The sequence below is a fragment of the Hylobates moloch genome, unplaced genomic scaffold (genome assembly GCF_009828535.3).
Source record: "Hylobates moloch isolate HMO894 unplaced genomic scaffold, HMol_V3 SCAFFOLD_3, whole genome shotgun sequence".
Classification (NCBI taxonomy): domain Eukaryota; kingdom Metazoa; phylum Chordata; class Mammalia; order Primates; family Hylobatidae; genus Hylobates; species Hylobates moloch.
Window position 1 is genome coordinate 63174464 of NW_026652278.1, and position 22102 is coordinate 63196565.

Sequence of the window (22102 nt, forward strand, 5' to 3'; positions counted from 1 at the left end):
CTAAGGCTTAGCATTTAAGAAAGTAACCAAGGTCACTTGAGTAACAGAGCCAGAAATATAACACATGCATTCTTTTTTTTTTTTTTTTTTTTTTGACAGAGTCTTGCTCTGTTGACACCTCCCAGGTTCAAGCAATTCTCCTGCCCCAGCCTCCTAAGTAGCTGGGATTACAGGTGCCCACCACCATGCCCAGCTAATTTTTTGTATTTTTGTAGAGATGGGATTTCACCATATTGGCCAGGCTGGTCTCGAATTCCTGATCTCAGGTGATCCACCCACCTCGGCCTCCCAAAGTGCTGGGATTACAGGCGTGAGCCACCACGCTCAGCTGACACATGCATTCTTAACTCACTATATGACTGTCCAATTTGCTTGATCTTGTGGCTTAGCATTGAAGGTAAAAATAATCCAATTTAAGAAGCACACATTTAATAATACTGCTTTTATTTCCACAGTTGATACTTTTATCTCCTCTAATTATTGACAAAAGCACTTTCAGTTCCTTTTTTCTCCCACTGTTTTGATTGCTTTATATCTGTGGCCAGGATACTCATTTGAGAGAAACTGACCAGAGTTATACTGCTATTACTAGCTTTCAAACAAAACAAAGACACCAAGTTTACATATGAAGACCAAAATCTTCATCCTAAAAGAAGGGGTAGGCAAACTACAACCTGTGGGTCAAATGCTACCCACTGTTTTTTTGTTTTGTTTTGTTTTTTAAGTAAATTTTGCTGGAAAGCAGCCACTCCCATCCATTTACATGCTGTCCACAGTGGAGTTGAGAGTTGACTAGTTGCAACAAAAACTGTATGGCTCACAAAGCATGCAGTATTTACTATCTGGTCCTTTACAGAAAAAGTTTGCAGGTCCTACCCTGGAGTCTTTAGTATTGTGCTTTAATCAACTGAAATAATTAGCCAAACTCTTTCTACTGAAAAAAGAAAATACACAGAATAGTTATACAGAAAACACAATGGCTTTCCCCTCTCCAATATTTATGTTTATATATATACAAACTAATTTTTAATCTCATTGGATTCTAAAATTTAGTGACTCTTGCAGAATATGATTCATATCCTACGACCTCTGATATATATTTTTGTTTATCTTACTTAAAATTTAAAAGTGAAACCACAGTTTCCATCCCTAAAAGCAAACAGGTGGAAGAGGTGAAGCAATAGGGCAAAATGGAAAGCTCCACTGATTGTCCCAGCTTCATGGACACCAATTTAACAACTATCTACACAAAAAAAGCATCTTACTGAGAACCACAAATCAGGTGAGCACTCATAGTACCTGGTTTCAACTTCATATTGCTGAAAAAAAGAGATACAAAAAAGTCTTGAATCACCAACGTCACCCCCTCCTAGACCCTGGCAGTGGCAGTGTGGTGCAGAGAGCATTTCTGTGCACCGGGGAGAGAAAGAATGCAGCAATTGTGAGGCATTGAGCTCAGCACCACCCTGTTACAGCAAAAAGTAAAACTGGATCAAAGTTAGCTGATTCCTGTCCACAGAGGGAGCATTAAAACCCAGCCCTAGCCAGCGGGGAATTGTGGATCCCAGTCGTCAAAATGTGAGTTCCTGCAAGCCTCACCATGGTGGGCTAAAGTGCTCTGGGGCCCTCAATAAACTTCAAACATAGCGCAGGCCACAAGGACTGCAACTACTAGGTGAGTCCAAGTGCAGAACTGGGTCCACAGCCAGTGAACTGGGGAGGCATGTGACCTACTGAGACACCAGCTGGGGCTGTTTAGGGACTGCTGGCACTACCCCTCCTTTAACCCAAGGCTGCACAGCTTGTAGCTCCAAAAGAGATCTTTTCCTCCCACTTGTGGAGAGAAGACCGGAGGGAAGAGTGGGGAGAACTTTGTCTTGCATCTTGGATACCAGCTCAGCCACAGCTGGATAGGGCACCAGTCAAAGTTGTGAAGACTGCTTTCCAGACTGCAGCTCCTGAACAACATTTCTAGATACACAGTGGGCCAGAAGGGAACCCACTGTCTCGAAAAGAAAGACCCAGTCCTGACAGCTTTCATCATCTGTTAACTGAAGAGCCCCTGGGGCCCTGAATAATCAGCAGCAATATCCAGGTACTAGGTACAAAGGCCTTGAGTGAGCCTGAAACTTCCTGGCTTCAGGTGAGACTCAGCACATTCCCCACCATGGAAGCTATGGGGCGAGACTCCTGCTTGAGAAAAGTGGAGGAAAAGTAAAGGGGACTCTGTCTTGTACCTTAGGTACCAGCTCCGACGTAGGAGGATGAACCAATTCCAGGACTTAGTTCTTAGATGGCATTTCTGGACCTGTGCTGGGCCAGAGGGTAAGTCCCATGCCAGGCAGCACTCACCACAAGCTGACTAAAGAGCCCTTTAAGGACCAGGCATGGTGGCTCACGCCTCTAATCCCAGCACTTTGGGAGGCCGAGGCTGGCAAATTACTTGAGGTCAGGAGTTCAAGACCAGCCTGGCCAACATGAAGAAACACTGTCTCCACAAAAAATACAAAAATTAGCCAGCACAATGTCACATGCCTGTAGTCCCAGCTACTTGGGAGGCTGAGGTTGGAGGATTGCTTGAGCCTGGGAGGTAGAGAGTGTAGTGAGCCAAGATTGTGCCACTGCACTCCAACCTGGGCAACAGAGCCAGACCCTGTCTCAAAAAAGCCCTTGGGGCTGGGCGTGGTGGCTCACACTTGTACTCCCAGCAAGTTTGGGAGGCCAAGGCAGGCGGATCCTTGAGGTCAGGAGTTTGAGACCAGCCTGGCCAACATGGTGAAACTCCATCTCTACTAAAAATACAAAAATTAGCCAGGCATAGTGGTGCAGGCCTGTAGTCCCAGCTACTCTGGAGGCTGAGGCAGGAGAATCACTTGAACCCAGGAGATGGAGGAGCTGAGATTGCGTCACTGCACTCCAGCCTGGGCGACAGGAGACTCCGTCTCCAAACACAAACAAACAACAAAACCCCTTGGGCCTCAAGGAAACACTGGCAGTATTCTGGCAGTACTCCCCACAGGCCCCTGGTGACAGTGGCCAAGGGGAGGTCCGGGGTGTTCCTCTGCCTTTGCAAAGGGGAGGGATGAGTGGTAAGGACTATTTTGTGGTTTGAGAACCAGCTCAGCTGTAGTACAACAGAACACCAAGTAGACTTCTAAGATTTTTCACTCTAGACCCTGGCTCCCAGAAAGCACCTCTGGAATCACCAAGGGCCTGGGGAAACTAGCTGCCCTGAAGGGAAGGACACAGGCCAGGCTGGCTTTGCCACCTGGTGATTGTAGAGCGCCAGCACCTTGAGTGAAGATAGTCAGTAGCCAGGAAGTGGTTATAGCAGGCCTTGGGTGAGACCCAGTGCTATGCTGGCTTCAGGTCTGATCCCGTCTAGTCCCACTGGTGGTAGCATGGCCACAGGGGTGCTTGTGTCACTCCACCCCCAGCTCCAGGTACCTCAGAACAGACAAAGTTTGTTTTGGAAAAAGTAAGGAAAGAGAAAGAACAAGAGTCTCTGCCTGGTAATTCAGAGAATTCTTCCAGATCTTGTACAAGACCATCAAGGCAGTACCTTTATGAGTCTGCCAGAACCACAGCATTACTGGGTGTGGGGTGCCAACTAAAGCAGATACAGCTTCTAAGCAATGACAACATCCAAGTCCTTCTGAATATCTGGAAAGCCTTTCCAAGAAGCACGAATACACACAAGTCCAAACTGCAAAGACTATAATAAATACGTAACTCTTTAATGCCCAAACAGAGAGGGACATCTGTTAAGTTATCAAGACCATCCAGGAAAACATGACCTCACCAAATGAACAAAATAAGGCACCAAAGACAAATCTTGGAGAAACAGAAACACATGACCTTTCAGACAGGGAATTCTAAATAACTATTTTGAGGAAACTCAAAGAAATTCAAGATAATACAGAGAAAGAATTCTACCAGATAAATTTAACAAAGAGATTGAAATCATTTAAAAGAATGAAGCAATAATTCTGGAGCTGAAAAAATGTAACTGACATACCGAAGAATGTCTCAGAGTCCTTTAATAGGAGAATTGATCAAGCAGAAGAAAGAATTAGTGAGCTGAGGAGACAAAAGAAAAAAGAATAAAAAACAATAAGGCATGCCTACAGAATCTAGAAAAAAGACCCAAAGGGCAAATCTAAGTTACTGGCCTTAAAGAGGAGATTGAGAAAGAGATGGGGCAGAAAATTTATTCAGAGAGATAATGACAGAGAACTTCCCAAACATAGAAAAAGATATCAATATCCAAGTAGAAGACTGTAGAACACCAAGCAGATTTAATCCAAATAAGACTCTTTGAAGACATTTAATAATCAAACTTCCAAAGGTCAATGATAAACCAAGGATCCTGAAAACAGAAAGAGAAAAAAACAAGAACTGGGTGCAGTGGCTCACACCTATAATCCCAGCACTTTGGGAGGCTGAGGTGGGTGGATCACGAGGTCAGGAGATCGAGACCATCCTGGTTAACACGGTGAAACCTTGTCTCTACTAAAAATACAAAAAAATTAGCCAGGTGTGGTGGCAGGCACCTGTAGTCCCAGCTACTCGGGAGGCTGAGGCAGGAGAATGGCGTGAACCTGGGAGGTGGAGCTTGCAGTGAGCCGAGATAGTGCCACTGCACTCCAGCCTGGCGACAGAGCAAGACTCCATCTCAAAAAAAAAAAAAGAAAAAAGAAAAAAAAAAACCTGTCTGAGAAAAAAACAAATAACATACAATGGTGTGCCAATATGCTGGCAGCAGACTTCTCAGTGCAAACTTTACGGGCCAGGAGAGAATGGCATGACATATTTAAGGTATTGAAGGAAAAACTTATCCAGTGAAAATATCCTTCAAACATGAAAGATAAATACTTTTTTTTGAGATAGAGTTTCGCTCTTGTTGCCTAGGCTGGAGTGCAATGGCGCGATCTCAGCTCACCACAACCTTGGCCTTCCAGATAGTCATCAAAACAGCATGGTACTGGCATGATTCTCCTGTCTCAGCCTCCCAAGTAGCTGGGATTACAGACATGTGCCACCATGCCTGGCTAATTTTGTATTTTTAGTAGAGACTGGGGTTTCTCCATGTTGGTCAGGCTGGTCTCGAACTTCCGACCTCAGGTGATACACCCGCGTCAGTCTCCCAAAGTGCTGGGATTATAGCCATGAGCCACCGTGCCCCACCCTGAAAGACAAATACTTTCCTAGACAAACAAAAGCTGAGGAATTTTATCAACACTAGACCTGTGGAACAAGAAATGCTAAATGAAGGTCTTCAATCTGAAAGAAAAAAATGTTAATGGGCAATAACAAATCATCTAAAGGTATAAAACTCAATAGTACACAGAAAAACACAATATTACAACACTGTAATTATGGTGTGTAAACTACTCTTAAGTAGAAAGACTATAAATGATTAACCAATCAAAAATAACAACTACAACAACTTTTCAAAACAGAGTATAAGATATAAATAGAAACAACAAAAAGTTAAAAAGCAGGAGTACAAAGTTAAGGTGTAGAGTTTTCATTAGTCTTCTTTTTGTTTATTTGTTTATACAAACAGTGTTAAGTTGTTATCAGTTTAAAATAATGGGTTATAAGATAATATCTGCAAGCCTCATGGTAACCTGAAACCAAAAGCATACAACGAATACACAAAAAATAAAAAGCAAAAACTAAATCATATCACCAGAGAAAATCACCTTCACTAAAAACAAAACAGCAAGAAAAAAAGGAAGGAAAACTGCAAAACAACCAGAAAATGAGTAACAAAATAGCAGGAGTATGTCCTTACTTATCAATAACATTGGATGTGAATGAACTAAACTCATGAATCAAAAGACATAAAGCTGCATGACTAGAAAAATAAGACCAAATGACCTGTTGCCTACAAGAAACACACTTCACTTATAAAGACACACAGACTCAAAATAAAGGGATGGAAAAAGATATCCCATGCCAGTGTTAACCAAAAGGGCGGGAGTAGCTACCATATAAGAGAAAATAGATTACAAAAGTGTAAGAAGAGACAAAGAAGGTCACTATATAATGATAAAGCGGTCAAATTAGCAAGAGGATATAATCATTGTAAATATACATGCACCCAACACTGGAGCACCTAGACATACAAAGCAAATATTATTAGAGTTAAAGAGAGAAATAGACCTCAGTACAGTAATAGCTGGAGACTTCAACACTCCACTTTTGACACTGGACAGAGATGTACCAGACAGAAAACCAACAAAGAAACATCAGACTTAATCTGCACTACAGACCAAATGGACCAAACACATATTTACAGAACATTTCATCCAATGGCTGCAGAATAAACATTGTTCTCCTTAGCACATGGATCACTCTCAAAGACAGACCATATGTTACGTCATAAAACAAGTCTTAAACCATTCAAAAAAACTGAAATAGGCTGGGCATGGTGGTTCACGCCATGTAATCCCAGCACTTTGGGAGGCCAAGGCGGGTGGATTACTTGAGGCCAGGAGTTCAAAACCAGCCCAGTCAGCATGACGAAACCCCGTCTCTATTAAAATACAAAAAATAGCCTGGCGTGGCCTGTAATCCCAGCTTCTTGGGAGGCTGAGACATGAGAATCACTTGAATCTGGGGGGTGGAGGTTGCAGTGAGCCGAGATCAGGCCACTGTACTTACTCCAGCCTAGGCAACACAGTGAAACTCCGTCTCAAAAGAAAAAAGGAAAAACTATGAAAGAAATTGAAGAGGCCACAAAAAATGGAAGATATTCCATGTTCAGTATTGTTAAAATGTCCATACCACCTACAGCAATCTACAGATTCACTGCAATCCTTATCAAAATACCAATGACATTGATCACAGAAATAGGAAACACAAGCCTAAAATTTACACAGAACCACAAAAGACCCAGAATAGTCAAAGCTATCTTAAGCAAAAAGAACAAAACTGGGAGGAATCATATTACCTGACTTCAAATTATAGTGCAGCGGTATAGTAATCAAAAGAGCATGGTACTGGCATGAAAACAGACACATAAACCAATGGAACAGAATAGAGAACCTAGAAACAAATCTACACACCTAAAGTGAACTCATTTTTGACAAAAGAACCAAGAACAAACACTGGACAAAAGACAGTCTCTTCAATAAATGGCTCTGGGAAAACTGGATATCTGTATGAAGAAGAATCAAACTAGACCCCTATCTCTTACTATATATAAAAATCAAATCAAAATGATTAATGACTTAAATCTAAGACCTCAAACTATGAAACCACTATAAGAAAACATTAGGGGAAACTCTCCAGGACATTGGTCTGGGCAAAAATTTCTTGAGTAATACCCCACAAGCACATGCAACCAAAGCAAAAGTGGACAAATGGGATTACATTAAATTAAAAAAACTTCTACACAGCAAAGGAAACAGTCAACAAACAGAATGGGAGAAAATATTTGCAAACTAATCATCTGACAAGGGATTAATAACCAGAATATATAAGGAGCTGAAACAATTCTATAGAAAAAAATGCAATAATCCAATTTAAAAAATGGGCAAAAAACTTGAATAGAAATTCCTCAAAAGAAGACATAAAAATACCAAACAGGCGGCAGGGTGCGGTGGCTCATGCCTGTAATCCCAGCATTTTGGGAGGCTGACGCGGGTGGATCACCTGAGCTTAGGAGTTTGAGACCAGCCTGGGCAACATGGTGAAACCCCGTCTCTACTAAAATACAAAAAATTAGCCGGGCATGGTGGCGTGGGCCTATAGTCCGTTACTTGGGAGGCTGAGGCAGGAGAATTGCTTGAACCCAGGAAGCGGAGGTTGCAGTGAGCAAAAAAAAAAAAAAAAAACCAAACGGGCATATGAAACGTGCTCAATACCACCAAACACCAGTGAAATGCAAATCAAAACTACAGTAAGATATCTCACCCCAGTTAAAATGGCTTTTATCCAAAAGACAGGCAATAACAAAAACTGGCAAGGATGTGGACTAAAGGGAACCTTCCTACATTGTTGGTGAGAATGTAAATTAGTACAACCATTATGGAGAACAATTTGGAGCTTCCTCAAAAAACTAACAATAGAGCTACCACATGATCTAGCAATCCCACTGCTGAGGAGCTACCCAAAAGAAAGGAAAGCAGTATATCATACAGATATTTGCACTACCAGGTTTACTGCTACATTGTTCACAATTGCCAAGATTTGGAAGCAATCTAAGTGTCCATCAATAGGTGAATGAATACGGCCGGGCACAGTGGCTCGTGCCTGTAATCCCAGCACTTTGGGATGCTGAGGTGGGCGGATCACGAGGTCAGGAGATAGAGACCATCCTGGCTAACATGGTGAAACCCCGTCTCTACTAAAAATAAAAAATAAAAAAAATTAGCCAGGCGTGGTGGCGGGCGCCTGTGGTCCCAGCTGCTCGGGAGGCTGAGGCAGGAGAATGGCGTGAACCCGGGAGGTGGAGCTTGCAGTGAGCCAAGATTGCGCCACTGCACTCCAGCCTGGGCAACAGAGCAAGACTCCGTCTCTTAGCAGACAACGACGTCTAAAACAAAAATTAACTAGGCGTGGTGGTGTATGCCTGCAATCCCAGCTACTCAGGAGGCTGAAGCAGCAGAATCGCTTGAACCCAGGAGACAGAGGTTGCAGTGAGCCGAGATTGTGCCACTGCACTCCAGCCTGGCAACAGAGCGAGATTCCATCTCAGAAAAAAAAAAAAAAATGAACGAATACAGAAAATGTGGTATTTATACACAATGGAGTACTATTCTGGCCAGGCTTGGCGGCTCATGCCCGTAATCCCAACACTTTGGGAGGCTAAGGCAGGTGGATCATTTAAGGCCAGGAGTTCGAGACCAGCCTGGCCAACGTGGTGAAACCCCATCTCTACTAAAAATACAAAAAATTAGCCAGTTGTGGTGGCAGATGCCTGTAGTCCCAGCTACTCAGGAGGCTGAGGCAGACAATTGCTTGAACCTGAGAGGTGGAGGCTGCAGTGAGCCGAGATCACGCCACTGTACTCCACCCTGGGTGACAGAGCAAGACTCCATCTCAAAAAAAAAAAAAAAGAATGACATTCCTGTGTCATGTGCAACAATATGGACAAAACTGGAGGACATTATTTAAGTGAAATATGCCAGGCACAGAGACAAATATCGCATGTTCTCACTTATTTGTAGGATCTAAAAATCAAAACAATTTATATAATGGAGACACAGAGTAGAAGAATGGTTACCAGAAGCTGGGAAGGGTAGTGGGGAGGCAGGGGCATGGGTGAGGTTGGGATGGCTAATAGATAAAAATAAAAATATTTTTAAAAAATGAGTAAAACCTAGGCTTTTCTTTTTTTGAGACAGTCTCACTTTGTTGCCCAGGCTGGAGTAAAATGGCACGATTTCGACTCACTGCAACCTCCACCTCCTGGGTTCAAGCAATTCTCCTGCCTCAGCCTTCTGAAGAGTTGATATTACAGACACGTGCCACCATGCTCAACTAATTTTTGTAATTTTTAGTAGAGATGGGCTTTCGCCATGTTGGCCAGGCTGGTCTTGAACTCCTGACCTCAAGTGATCCACCGACCTCAGCCTCTCAAAGTGCTGGGGTTACATTACTGGCATGAACCACCGCACCCGGCCAAACCTAGTATTTGATAGCACATCTCATGTACCCCATAAAGATATACCTACTATGTACTCACAAAAATTAAGAATTAAAAAAGATTAAAGAAATGCAACCAATGTTTGCAGTTTGTATATCTTGCTGATATGATATATACGTTTTTGAAAAGAAATGTTAATGTTAGAATAAAAATAACATATTTGCATGGTAGATAAGGTTCAATCAGCCATCATTTTCTCCAGGAAGTCTTCCTTAGTCCTTCATAGTCACATGCCCTCCCAAGTGTTCTCATAGCACTCTGCATTTTCCCTAATCTAGTACTTACCATGCTGTAACATAAAGACCAAAAAGTTTAGACAATCTCTCAACACTGTAAGCTCAACAAGGGCAGAAATCATGTCTTTTCTTTATCACTACATCACTAATATCTAATATAATAATAAGCACATAGTAGGCACTCAATATTTGCAAAATGAATTTTAAAAAGAAGTCACATGGTAGAAGTTCAAAACAACTTATATGTTTAGGATTATTGCCTAAATGTACAAAATAAAACCTATATAAGTTTGATTATAACACTTTTATTTCACATTTTAATTAAAGTTTAGTATTCTTGCTTAAAAACCTCAGTTCAAGGGTGGTTATGGTGAGTATGTTTTATCTGTTTGGTTTTATTTAAGGGTTCTGCATAAAATAGTTTGAAAATCACTGATTTAGATCAGCACAAATATGTAGCAACTAGGCTAGACAGATCAAGTAAGGCTTCTCTTTTGGCATACCAGCATGTCTATAATGGAACTCGGAAACTACTAAATAACCCAATTATTTGCCAGTAAACTCATTTAGCTGATAATACATCCATTCCTGACAGCAGGTACCAAAGGTATTTTCTTATGATGCCATTTGGAGCACTGAAAACGATTTTTAATTCAAAAACTTTCCAAAGGACATGACACATGGGAGGAACAAGCGCATCCATAAATCCTGAAATGAATAGGGAACACAAAGTCCAGTTCTCTAGTTCATAATCATCCTCCAGGGTTAGAGAAAGAAGAAAACTGAGGAAATTCCCCTTAATTCTTAACCATAGAGCAGAGGGACGGAATACAGGCAGCTGTCAGATACAAGGTGTCTTTGAATAAACAAGTTTTGATAGTAATAGGTTTCTTGAATGATACAAATAAATCGTCCCTCATAGTTCATATCCACAGATACCTATTTATGGCAGAGTAGGATGAAGCAAAGTTTCCTCTAAGGCATAGAAGAAAGATAATTCACTGTTCTAAAGCCTCCCAAAAAGAGATGTTTAAGAAAGTCATACCAGTATCATCCTGCTTTTGACTATGTAACTACTGCAAACAAGAACCCAGTTTCCTCATAACCCAATAATTTCTTCAAGTCAAAAGTAGTGGTTTTCCATTCAGGTGGTGGTGGTAACAAAATCACCGTCTTATGAATATATAATAACTTACATATATTGTATTATTTATTTTTTTGAGACGGAGTCTCACTCTTTCGCCCAGGTTGGAGGGCAGTGGTATGATCTCAGCTCACTGCAACCTCTGCCTCCTGGGTTCAAGCGATTCTCTTGCCTCAGCCTCCTGGGCAGTTGGAATTACAAGCATGCACCACCATACCCAGCTAATTTTTTTTTGTATTTTTAGTAGAGATGGGGTTTCACCATGTTGGCCAGGTTGGTCTCGAACTCCTGACCTCAAGTGATCCGCTCGCCTCACCACCCAAAGTGCTAGGATTACAGGCGTGAGCCATCATGCCCAGCTCATATTGTATAATTTAAACAATACATAAATCTTGGAAAACTATCAGGGCTGGTATTTCAATCCTTATAGATAATTCTTCATTTGCATATGGGATAAAGAAAAAGACTTCTTCAAAATCACAGTGGTAGGAAGCAACATAGAGGGGTTAGAAATATGGTCTTTTTGATTCCTAGTCCAGCGCCTATAACATAATACTATATGTGATCTAGAATATGAACTTCTAGATCTAGGGGCATAAAATAAAATCAAACCCCCTTCTAAACAGATTATACTACTATATCTGCTGATATAAATGTGGACATTCATTTTTCCAGTCTATAAAAAGGAGCAAAATACCGACTATATAGGGTTTTAAAGTTAAATGTATCTAAAGAGTATTCACATGAACTACAGACAAAGGAGGTTCTAGTGGTTAGCAAGCAATAAATGTTATTTTCCCTTCCCCTTCAACTATCAAGATGTGAAGATTCTAGTATTTAGAATGAGTCCATCAAAAAGGTCTCTGAAGATGAAACTCTATGAAGTTCTTCCTCAGCTGAGACTGAAGTTACTGAGCTAGGCAGGTAATTTAACTTACTTGCTTAAGTCCTGCCTACAGTTTGAAAGAAAAAATGTTCAATTTCCTCCCTTCTCTGCCCCTTCCATTTTCTCGAGGTAAAAGACACAGCTAAGGAAAAAAAGTACTTTTTAAAGGGGGGAATAAAGATAAGCAGATAATGAAAGCACAGAATGAGTAATTATTTGGTAATAGGGTCCAGCTGAAAAGGGATTGTTCCCCAAAGTAGCAGGACGAAGTCCAGAGAAAACAATCTAATTAATCTCTTGAATCCTCGGCAAACCGTACACAGAAAGGTAGAGACCCATCTCATGAAATTAGAGAATCTTCTTAATAACTGTTTACTGCAGACCTGGACCCTGATATGCTAAAAGAAAGCCCTGTTCTGGGTAAAGGCAAACATAAGAATGACCTGTTTCCCTAGGAAATACATGGCTATGATTTTGTCAATCAAAATGAAGAGAAATGAGCTGTTTTTCTAGGAATCTTGGACATACTAAATACCAAAGAAAAAAGTAAGTCCAGAAAGTTAAGTAGTTGAGAAAAATACCCAGGAGCTTCACTAAAATAGGAAAATAAATGGCCGGTAAAGGTTCGTTCTTAGACAAAGAACAGATGGATTATCTCCTTTATCCCTTTATTATTTACCTTAGCACTAGGCAAGAGGGTCTGAAAATGCAAAGAAGCTGTTAAGGAGAAGAAACTAAAGATTAAAGGTTCATGTGGGTTTTTTAGTCATTTCATAGGTTAGAAACATATGCTTCTCCCTTAGGTCATGTCTCATCTAAATAGCAACTTGAGAAAACCAAATGGCATAACAGAGATATACCTACCAACTGTCAGGGATGAAAATCCATCCTTAATGAAACAGCTCAGAGTCTACTTCTTCATATAACTTTGAACTGCTACAAGTGTAAAGGGTACTATTTGTTACACTGGGAAGAAGGGCAGGGAAGAACAATAGGCAAATTAATGAATTACATATGGTTCCAATTTTAAATTAGTCATTTGTTTCAAATGAAATGTTCTACTTTGAGGCCATTAGTATCTATAGCCAAAGAACACAAGTTTAAATGTTCATAATTACAACTAGGACCCAATCTCTTTCATAAGATAACCACTTATAGCTAACAAAAACCATATAATGCAAACTAACAAATTATATTCTTCATAAGGAAATACAAGGAGAATTCTAACTCATTAGTATGTTATTGTTCTGCCCAACTATGGATAAGTTATCCATACATGCCTAACAAAGTCAGGTAAGACCAGAGCTCCAAAGGACAGGTTTATTACTTCTTTTAAGAGAAAGTATAGATAACTTTTCCAAATTTCTATAATATGCATTGTTTTTGCCAATCTAAATCTTTAATAGATTAATGTTAAAATGAACATTATCAATCTGTTAATAGGAATTGGGAAAGAGGAAAATAAAGGAACGATTGGACATACCCTATGTAGTATTTCTAAAACCTTTAATGCAGTATGAAGAAAACTGTTGAAAATTCTTCTTTCAGAAGGGGGAATACCGATCTTGTAGAGTTTCAAAAGACGTACCACAACTTCCTTAAAAAGTTCTACTATCTTGAGGAATAGTGGAGGTTCAAGTACTGACCACCAATTTTCTGTTATTAAAAAGTGAACATGCAAATAAAATGAATTTTTTAAAAAATCACAATTTTCAAAATCATACTGACTTTTTTTCTGAAGCAGTAGTTGTTAGCCCTTAGAAAACCCCAGAAAGATGCATATAACACAATATCTTATGTAATATTTCTAAGGTTTATAAACCTCCCCCCAACCAAGTTAAACAATATTGTCCTAAAAGCTCTCAAAAGCAAAAATAAAGTGTGAAAGTCTTGTTGAATTTATATTCTTGGTTTCCTAAGTTATATTAAAAACTCACCACTATACCTAATACTAAAACCAGTTTTTAAAAAAATGTTTTGAAAATTACAATTTCAATTTTTAAACAAAACATCCTTTAAATTGTATTGCTCTAATACTAAAGAATCTTTCTAAGTTTTATCCTTCAATTTAATATATGGTTGAAATATTGTGAACCACTACCTTTAAAATGCAAGGTACTCCTGAAGATCAAATACAGAATCTGAACAATGTAAAGTGTAACATATGGGTCCTTCCCCACATTCACTATTTGTAGTTACTAAGTACAAACACTTCAATCCTATGAAGCAGGCAGAAAGAATACAAAAACTTCTGACAACAGGAAAGCAATACTCTTTTCAGTCCCTGCTTGACTCTTTTTCCCTCAGATTCCCATATTCTACCCCTTGCTTGTTGCTTCCTCCATTTACCCTCAGCCTTAAAGTTCTTGTACTGATATTACTTCTATATATCTCAGCTCCACATATCTAACAAATACCATTAGAAAGAAAAGCACTGGGTTAAATGTAGCAAAAAAAAGTATAAAGGCCAGGAGATAGAAATAAAATCTAGACAATTAGAAAAATTAAAGTGAGAAAACTTTAGGCCAAAAAACCAGAACGGTAAGAGATAGAAGTGCAAGATCAGATAAGCAATAAAACCTAGTCTATAGGCAGAAAAATAAAATCAAATATCATGAAATTAGCAAGTGAAGGAAACACAAGATAAAGGGCTTATATCAGGGTTCCAAGAAGATTTAAAGCCCATGTTTGTTTAGTTTTAATCGTTTCTCCTCCTTTACTTCTTTAATAGCAAGATAATACTAAAGGCGATGAGGGAAAGGAATATGGGTAACAGTTTTTAACTTTCCTAATACTGTCTCTGCTATTATGTTTAATTAAACTTCTATATCTAACATGTTTTTCTTTCAACAACTCCAACAACTAGAATCAAAAGACTAGACAAAAGCAAGAAAAGGAACAGGTTCATTTCTCCCTATGACAGTGTCAAATAAGCAGGGCAGCAGAACTGCAAATGGCAAAAGAACTTATGAGCATTTTCATTTAAAGAGAAAAGGTTTCAAAAGAAAAAATATTAGAATTCTTACCAAGTACTTTCAGTGGTGCCTTTTCTAGGTTCACAAGAGCTGTACCAAAGGGAATTGCTATTGTTGTGAAATTGTTGGAATCACTCATCAGGGGACATTCTGGTAGAGTAAGATAAAACCTCAATGCTTCAACATCAGGTAAGGAGCTAGTCAGTTTAGGAATAAGATTCTTTTCCAAACTAGCTGCCACCTATATTTTGACAAAAAGTAAAACCTACTTCATTTAAAATGAATACACTTTCAAAGAAAAAAAAAAAAGGAAGGCAGGAAGAAAAGAAAGAAAAGGAAAATTTTGCACTACAGCAAACATGAAATGGTGAAGAAGAAAAAAAGACAATGTCTTACAACGAATATACTTTGGAGCACAGTGAAAATTAATGCCTAAGCATTGCTTGGAGAATTTAAAAAATCACATGTACAAGTCTCAATTTAAACTCTCTACCTCTATAACTATACACAAACTTAAGCAACATGGTAATGTTAAGTAATTCAGGGTCTGCTTCAAACATCTGAAAAGATTTATAGATCTTTGACAGCTAAATTACAAATGCTTTAAAATAAAATCTTATTTTAAAAGCACATCATAAGAGTCTGTGAAACTGCAAAGTAAATTAGGCTATAAACGTATAACATAAAACAAAACAAAACAAAATCAACAGATAATACTGTAAATATAACACTTTAAAAACAGACCTGCTGAGATATCTGCGGATGATCAGGTTGTATAAGTTTGTGGAATAAAAGCCTAGCAGCATTCATATCAACCCCTGAAAATCTGGTACCTGTTCTATAGTGATCATCATTGCTAAAAACAGAAAAGAAAAAAAAAAATAGAATAAAAATTTAAAAGTATTTCATTTTTTAATTTGATATATTATTTAAGACAATAAATTTGAAAATTTCAGCATATTAAAGAATTGCCACTTACCTAACAGCTAAAAAACTTCCATTTAGGCAACCAGAGGAAGAAAACGTTCCATCTATCTCACTAAAAAATTTAAAAAAGTTTTTTTAATCACAGAATTAGAAATTTAATTGTTTACCCTTTCTTAAAAAAGAATTAAAATGAATAATTAATCTAATATTTAATGCTACAGCGCACTCCTCTAACACCCAATTAGATGAATCAGAATTACATAAATTGCTAAAGTGATAAAATAATACTTGATAAAGGTATTACTGTTTATTCTAGACTTTCTCAAATATTACTTTCATCCATTTATCAAATGTTACCTGCTTTAAAACATGGAATTTTAAAAATTAGGTGTCTATGTTCATGTAAAAAGTTTTTTAATTTAAAAAAATTTTAAACATTTTATATTGGCAGTGAGCCTAATCTGGGATGCCTTTGGGATTTTCAGAAAAATTATAGTTTTGGAAAACAAGCTAGAGAAACAAAACAGCTTTTCAAATACAACCCATCATCCCAAATACCAACAAAAAACAAGTAACATCTTAAGTGCTACTAGGCAAGTTAACAAAATATTCAAGAAAGAAATAATATTCAAGTCTTCCAGAAAGTATAAAAGTTAAGATAGTGACCATTATGAAACCAGAAGGAACACATTTCAAGGCTAATCCTAAAATGGCTACATTAAATATTTTGTTATCATTTAACATATCTCTATGCACATGAAAGAACTACAACTTATACATATTTAATTAAGATCTTCAAAAATATCCATGGATTTTTTTTGGAGACAAGTTCTCACTTTGTTGCCCAGGCTACAGTGCAATGGTGTTAATCTCAGCTCACCGCAGCCTCGACCTCGTGGGCTCAGCTGATCCTCCCACCTCAGCCGCCCAAGTAGCTGAGACCACAGGTGTGCACCACTATGCCCAGCTAATTGTATTTTTTTGTAGAGACAGGGTTTTGCCATGTTGCCCAAGCTGGTCTCCAATTCCTGGGCTCAGGCAATCTGCCTGCCTCAGCCTCCCAAAGTGCTGGGATTACAGGCATGAGCCACTGTGCCTGGCCCAAAATGCTTTTCTTACTTGGCTATCTCCACAGGAAACCTTCCAGAAGGATAGCTCAGCCATTTCTGAATTAGAGCTTCATTCACTGTCCAGATCTGCTTTGTAGGATCGGGACATCTGAAGTCATCTGGTGGCCCACAGTTCTAAATTTTCAAATAAGATTAGTCAGAGGGAAGAGATATTATATATAACTCAAAACCAAGAAATTCCCACTATATATTTGTTTTTTAAACAGAATTAAATCTCTACTGAACACCTGAAACAAAAACCTATCAAATAGATCAGAAAAAACTTATTCTGTAGACTCGAGGGGAAAAAAACTAAGGCAATTACTTTGTAACATATAAAGAACATTAATAATGGGTTTTTAAAATTTGTCAAAATTTTTGGAGCTATTTAATTATTTACATGACCATATTATTACCTGGGGACTAGAGTAATGTGAAAAGCTTTGATCTCCCCCTGAGAAAATTCTTTTTACACAGAAATATTCTTCAGAATCTGTAATAAAAATGTAAAAAATTAAAAGCCAAGATTTATATAACATATTTCAGAGCATCAATATGCCATTAGATTTTCACATAATCATCTTATTTAATAAGGCCTCCCATTCATGGACTTCATGGTATAAAGTGACTTGAAATATTCTGACTGCTATGGGGATGAGACTGACCAAATGATGAACATTAAACGATCCCACAAGCATAAGCAGCATTTGGTGAAGTTTACAAGCCTTTCTTCTGCCTGCACCAAGAAAAAAAAAGCTTTTCCTAATCTGCATCTCAGCATATTTCAGTTTAAACCAAAGATGATTAAAAAAATAGAACAAAAGCTACAAAAGATAGATAGAAGGAAATAAAAATTAAGAGTATTTATTCTTGGCGAGGCACAGTGGCTCACGCCTGTAATCCCAGCACTTTGGGAGGCTGAGGTGGGAGGATCATTTGAGGTCAGGAGTTTGAGGCCAGCCTGGCCAATATAGTGAAACCCCATCTCTACTAAAAATACAAAAATTAGCCAGGCATGGTGGTGTGTGCCTGTAATCCCAGCTACTTGGGAGGCTGAGACAGGAGAATCGCTTGAACCCAGGAGGTGGAGGTTGCAGTGAGCCAAGATCACCCCCACTGCACTCCAGCCTGGGCCAGAGAGTAACACTCCATCTCAAAAAAAAAAAAAAAAAAAAGTATTCATTATTGAACTGGGCTACAGTGGCACGTGTCTGTAGTCCCAGCTACTTGGGAGGGTGAGGCAGGAGGATGGCTTGAGCCCAGTTCAAAGCTGCAGTATGCTATGACTGCATCTGTGACTAGCCACTGCACTCCAGCAAGCAACATAGCAAGACCCATCACTTAAAAAAAAAAAAAAAATTATTCTTAAAAAGAAACAGCAAACAAAAATTAAAACTTCTGGAGTAAATATTTTGTAATGCAAAACTACTTTTTTTTCAATATAGGTGTACAAGATAATATATACAGCTCTTTGTTGGCAGCTATTTGTCAGTAAAAACCAAATTAGGCCCCAAAGTGAATACATTAATAAGCAAATTTATTAGGAATAAAGAAAGGGCAACAAAGTTTCTTTTGAAAAAGATATTCCAGGCCTCCTCCTTTTTCTTTTCTTCTGCTCCCCAAACTGGAAAGAGTATCTATTACCAAAAATATTGCTGGGCTAGTACATAGTCTATCCCTGTTATCCTACTCCCATCCCTTAGTTGACTAATTCTTCACCTTGTATTATTTGTGACCATGGCTGCTATAGAATTATCCATTCTTTTCAAGGAAAGGACCACATGTTAATTTCCTTGATTATTCCCTACAAGCAAGCACAATGTTTTATTTGTAAAAGAAATCAGTAAATACCTGTCCATACAAATATACAATTGTTATCTAGGTTATATCAAAAATGAGCTTCAGTTTAGAACAATAATTTGATAATTACTATCAAATTTTCCGTAAGTCACAAGAATACCCGAAGGCCAAAAACAACTTTTAAGAATAGAATAAATGGGTACATCTTTATTAAATAAGCCAATTATTCAACCTAAAATCTTCTTTCTAAATAATTCTCACAAATCTATATGGAATTGCTCATTTCCTCAAAAGATTTAGCAGGATGTTATTTATTTACTCTTAAAATGTGATTGTGCCCTCTATATAAACAATTCCCTACAAGATGGTTGACTAATCTACAGTACATGAATGGGTTTCTGGAGGCTATGAGTTAGGTACCAAAAGTTAAGTTTCCTTAATTTCCCTTTTTAATTTTTATTTATTTCTTTTTATTTATTTATTTATTTATTTTTATTTTTATTTTTTTTGAGATGGAGTCTTGCTCTGTCACCCAGGCTGGAGTGCAGTGGCGCAATCTTGGCTCACTGCAAGCTGCGCCTCCCGGGTTCACGCCATTCTCCTGCCTCAGCCTCCCGAGTAGCTGGGACTACAGGCACCTGCCACCACGCCCGGCTAACTTTTTGTATTTTTAGTAGAGATGGGGTTTCACCATGTTAGCCAGGATGGTCTCGATCTCCTGAACTCGTGATCTGCCCACCTCGACCTCCCAAAGTGCTGGAATTACAGGCGTGAGCCACCACGCCCGGCCTATTTATTTTTTGAGACGGAGTTTCACTCTTGTTGCCCAGGCTGGAGTGCAGTGGCATGATCTTGGTTCACCACAACCTCCACCTCCCAAGTTCAAGCGATTGTCCCACCTCAGCCTCCCAATTAGCTGGGATTACAGGCATGGGCCACCACCCCTGACTAATTTTTTATTTTTAGTAGAGACGGGGGTTTCTCCATCTTGGTCAGGCTGGTCTCGAACTCCCAACCTCAGCTGATTCACCCACCTCGGCCTCCCAAAGTGTTAGGATTACAGGCATGAGCCACTGCACCTGGCCTTATTTTTATTTTTTGAGACAGGTCTCACTCTGTCGCCCAGGTTGGAGTGCAGTGGCATGATCTTGGCTTACTGCAACCTCAGCCTCCCGAGTAACTGAGATTACAGGCGCCCACCACCACATCTAATTTTTGTATTTAGTACAGATGGGGTTTCACCATTTTGGTCAGGCTGGTCTCAAACTCCTGACCTCAAGTGATCTGCCCACCTCAGCCTCCCAAAGTGCTGGGATTACAGGTGTGAGCCACTGCGTACTACCCTTAAATTCCTCTTAATCACTACTCGAAAAAGTTTGAGAAACCTAGTCATTTGTCCTGTACAACTTTATGCAGACTGGATTTTGCTGACTTTATCTTTGTGGTTTCTCCTAACATTTGGCTTGGTCTTCTGTTCTGCAAATTGGTGGTTGAATCTAGACAGGTTTCAATCACCGTTTGATTATTTCAGTAAAACTATTACATGGAGGCAGGAGAGTAGTTCCATCAGGAAACACATAATTCCTTTGAGAAGAATTTTCACTGAGTTCTTTTTTGTGGTGGTAGCAGGCATTGATGCTCATTCACTGTAGGTTGAAAAATCATGTGTCAGCATTACTTCATGTTGTAGCTGAAGCATTAGTTTCTCCCTATTATATAGTTACCTTATAACAGGAAAGAGAGGATTAATGCTTGATCTATTACAATTATTTACTATCCTCTTGCTTTTCAAATTTGCATTTCTTTGATACTAAAGAGGGTAATAATTTTTGCATGTTTCTTAGTAATATAAATTTCTTCTTTTAGGAAATCCCATTAATTTCCTTTATTTACTGTTTGTCTTATTTATCTATTAGTTGTCTTTTTTTTTCATTAATATGTATGGGCACTTTAGATATTCAGGATATTAACCTTAGGTTGTAATTGCTACAAATATTTTTTCCAAATAATTATTTGGTTAATTTTGACTCATAGAACATTTACTTTTCCATTTAAACAAATTTATCTAATTCTTTATAACTTTCATAGCATATATGCTGGGAAAGGCTTTTCCCATCCTCAACTCATAATCTTCTTGTCTTAAGAAGTATTTACTCTTTAATTCATTTATAGTTTATCTTAGTGCATATTGTGACATTAGAATCTAAACTGACCTTTTTGTCCCCAATTTTCATGTGTCAAGTAATTTTCCCCCCTTATCTAAAGAACAGTGATGCCTTGTTTCAATGTGTATGAATAGGCATCATATCTTCCACCTGTAATACATACTCTAAACAATTTTGCCACTCTTTCTCTATCTGAAAGTGTCCTTAAAATTCCTCTCTGCTGGGCACAGTAGCTCATACCTGTAATCCCAGTACTTTGGGAAGCCAAGGTAGGAGGATCACTTGAGCCCAGGAGTTCAAGACCAGCCTGGACAACATGGCAAGACCTCGCCTCTACAAAAAAAAATTAAAAATTAGTTAGGCGTGATGGTGCATGCCTGTAGTCTGAGCCCAAGAGGTCGAGGGTGGAGTGAGCTGTGATCACGCCACTGCAATCCAGCCTGGGCAGCCTTCTTCTTCTTTACAAAATACATTGTCAGGGAAAATTTTGAAGACCTTGAAATAGACCCCCCTGCCCCACAAAAAATGGTCTTGATTAGTGCACTGTTTAGGATTATCTCCACCTTTCACTGTCTTTGAGCTATTTACAATTCTGTAAATTGTACTTCTACTTAGAAGCAAAACAGTGATAGAGCTACAACTGTGCATGTGCTTTTGTTTAACAAGGAAAATGAGTAGTTTTGATGGTCTCTGAGCCCCTTTCCACTCTTAGCACTTATTCAGGACTCCAAAGGGCTTTGTTTACATTGATTAAAATCATTAATACTTAACGTATTAGAACTTAAAATTGAGAAACCTAAAAAATATTTTTTTATTTGAAGATGAGCAATATTGAGTGCACTACATTTAGCATAGAAAACATCTTAGTATTAATATGAAAATCATTTTGACTGGCGGGGCGCGGTGGCTCACACCTGTAATCCCAGCACTTTGGGAGACCGAGGTGGGTGGATCACGAGGTCAGAAGATCGAGACATACAGTGAAACCCCGTCTCTACTAAAAATAAAAAAATAAAATAAAATAAAAATTAGCCGAGCGTGGCGGCGGGTGCCTGTAATCCCGGCTACCTGGGAGGCTGAGGCAGGAGAATGGTGAGAACCTGGGAGGCGGAGCTTGTAGAGAGCTGAGATCGCTCCACTGCACTCTAGCCTGGGCAACAGAGCAAGACTCTGTCTGAAAAAAAAAAAAGAAAAGAAAA

General features: G+C 38.9%; 1 protein-coding gene across 6 annotated transcripts in view; it reads right to left on the reverse strand.

Moving 5' to 3' along the window:
• Positions 1 to 22102, reverse strand: part of HERC4 (HECT and RLD domain containing E3 ubiquitin protein ligase 4) — a 159303-nt gene that overhangs the window by 61687 nt on the left and 75514 nt on the right. For all 6 annotated transcript variants that reach the window (XM_058436290.1, XM_032138389.2, XM_032138404.2 and 3 more), the window contains 6 exons: positions 17355 to 17431; positions 16949 to 17073; positions 15882 to 15941; positions 15647 to 15758; positions 14954 to 15143; positions 13411 to 13583 (listed from right to left, as the gene is read on the reverse strand). In XM_058436290.1, the coding sequence (XP_058292273.1) occupies positions 13411 to 13583; positions 14954 to 15143; positions 15647 to 15758; positions 15882 to 15941; positions 16949 to 17073; positions 17355 to 17431 (737 nt within the window). The remainder of the gene's footprint in view (positions 1 to 13410; positions 13584 to 14953; positions 15144 to 15646; positions 15759 to 15881; positions 15942 to 16948; positions 17074 to 17354; positions 17432 to 22102) is intronic.